This window comes from Pollachius pollachius (assembly GCF_949987615.1).
Source record: "Pollachius pollachius genome assembly, chromosome: 1".
Taxonomy (NCBI): domain Eukaryota; kingdom Metazoa; phylum Chordata; class Actinopteri; order Gadiformes; family Gadidae; genus Pollachius; species Pollachius pollachius.
The window spans coordinates 45,022,668-45,025,167 of NC_136934.1; the positions used below are offsets into that span (position 1 = coordinate 45,022,668).

The 2,500-nt window shown below is 44.5% G+C and overlaps 1 protein-coding gene across 1 annotated transcript in view; it reads left to right on the forward strand.

The window, feature by feature from the left end:
* col14a1a (collagen, type XIV, alpha 1a) overlaps positions 1 to 2,500 on the forward strand; it is a 104,578-nt gene that overhangs the window by 9,267 nt on the left and 92,811 nt on the right. The window contains exon 3 of the mRNA XM_079758318.1: positions 1,721 to 1,837. Within this exon, the coding sequence (XP_079614444.1) occupies positions 1,721 to 1,837 (117 nt within the window). The remainder of the gene's footprint in view (positions 1 to 1,720; positions 1,838 to 2,500) is intronic.

The window sequence follows — 2,500 nt, forward strand, 5'->3', positions numbered from 1 at the left end:
ATGACATCATTTAGACAGCTGGCTGTCATTCACTTTATGAACCCGCCTTAGCTGGTGGCAGACTTTCAGATTTAAAAAAAACTCAATATAAGTGTTCTGTCTACTCTGACTGGCTGTGCAACTGTGTGACACGAACTGGTGAACTGGTGAACTGGTGAACTGGTGTAGGTTTACTGGCTGGCTGGCTTGAGTGGGAGGGGCTTAGGGAGCGTTGACGGTAAGGTTGTTGTCAACAAAGAGAGAAGTGGGGTCTGGTGAGCGTTTTTTATTTGTGGAATATATCAGTCATAAGGTGGGGATTTTATAGTAACATTATTGAAATAACTATTGATCAGCATTGACTATGGATATGTCTATGCTATTTTAAGAGCTTGTTGAGCTCGTTAAAGTTGCAATCTTACACATTACAAATTTGACTTAAAAGAAATTAGAAAACTACCTCTCGGGATGCACCATGCATCTTTACGTTAATTGAAACAGAGCGTTAATCTATCGTCATGAAAGGATGAGGTTGAGGTGATCCTATTGCCTTACAGCGGAAATTTAAATCACTTACCTTGCCCCCATGGCTTATCCTCGGAGTGTACCTTATGGGGAAAACGGGACTGGGTTTGTAAGGATGTATATTGATATACATACATTTGTTCAACCATCCACCCCATCATCCATCCATCCGCCCACTAATTCATCCAGCCATCTACCTACCTATTCATCCATCCATCCATCTATTCACTCATCAGTCCATCAACCACCCCATCATTCATCCATCCATCCGCCCATTCATCTACCTATCCATCCATCCATCCATCCATCCATCCATCCATCCTTCCATCCATCCTTCCATCCATCCATCCATCCATTCATGTGTTTACCCTCAGTAAGGACATGGTTTTGGTGTCTGGTGCCCTGGTTTCAGTCGGGTTGTTTACTCGTTACTGCGTCAACACGTGTTCAAAGATGATCTCAAATGTTTTTCGCTTGGTTCTTGCATCGGGCACCCCTCTTTTCTTCATCCATTTTTCATGTGTTACTTTCATGCGTGAAGCACCACAATAGTACTTAAAAATAAATTGAAGGTCCTACTTGCAATCGCCTATTCCAGGTCCTGGAATCTGAGTGTAATTGCTTCCGAGATCAAAGCCCTTCTCAGAGGTTATGTGGCCAACGGTCGGTGTGTTATACGACAGGTCGCTGCTGTACTAGTTACCAAGCATGCCCAACACCGCTGAAACAGGCTGTGATCTACCTGGTCCCCTGCTGTTATGATCCTTAGCGCTCCACAAACTCAGGTCTGGATTCAGCTGTTGTAACCTCAGGCTATTTCTCTTTCCGAAGCCTTTTTGAGTGTATTTCTTCTCTAATAAGCACCGATCGTTCATGTTTAATTGAACTTCCACGGCATGTCCGTCCATAATCTGGGTTATGAGCAAACACCACTCCAGCACCGGCGGTCTAAAAGACACTTTTAAAGACGATACCATCGACGTGGTGTGAAATAAGGTTTCCCATTAAACTCTTCATTATGCACCCAAATGTCAGAAGCTGCTTTTATTACGGAACTAACTTGCAATTAATAGCAAGACATTGTTTGTCTCAGAAGTGTAATAACTACATCACTCTTTGTTAATGTGCAATCCATAAAATCTGCGGTACCTACGTTTCAAATGATTGATATCCTCCCTGTGTAAATAATTTGTGTCTTTCTCTTTCTTCTTTTCAGTGCCATCCCCCAGGAGGTTACGTTTTAAAGTCATAAACTCAAACAAGCTCCACATCTTGTGGAAGGAGCCAAAGGGAGCCTTCGACAAATACAAATTCCTATATAACTATTTACCAGGTAAGGTTTCTGAATTGAACGGACACTGTATATGCAGTCCTACACACACACACACACACACACACACACACACACACACACACACACACACACACACACACACACACACACACACACACACACACACACACACACACACACACACACACACACACAGACACACCCAGAACCTCGGGTCAACCCATTGCATGGCCGAGATAAGTCGCCCGGGCTTCTAACTCGGCCTCTACAGGTCTGACGGGGAAGGATTATCTCATTTATTTCTTATCAAGGGGGCTGTGCTCCGGGGAAATGTATAATACTGTCAGAAGTTTTACTTCAGGACCCAAGTAAGAAGCACAGTAAGAAAAAGTTCTGATTGCTGGTCCAGGCGGTTGGAACGACAAGTAATGACTGCATTTCCATGGGTACCAGCACCTTGGCTCGTGGGCTTGGATCGTAGTGTCACCCTGTAGTCTGAACACACTGATTCTCTGCTACGGAGGACCCTGTAGGCCCTCTCTGCCTGTATGACTGTGTGCTGAACCTCTGGATGCATGGAGGTTGAATTGGGTGGGATAACCTCAGACCGCTGTTGGAGGTTATTGTCCCATAATTGATATTTCGCGCATAGCTCCGCTCGAATAGCTGGTTAAGGTGAACGCTGGCACTTGGAAACAGGCA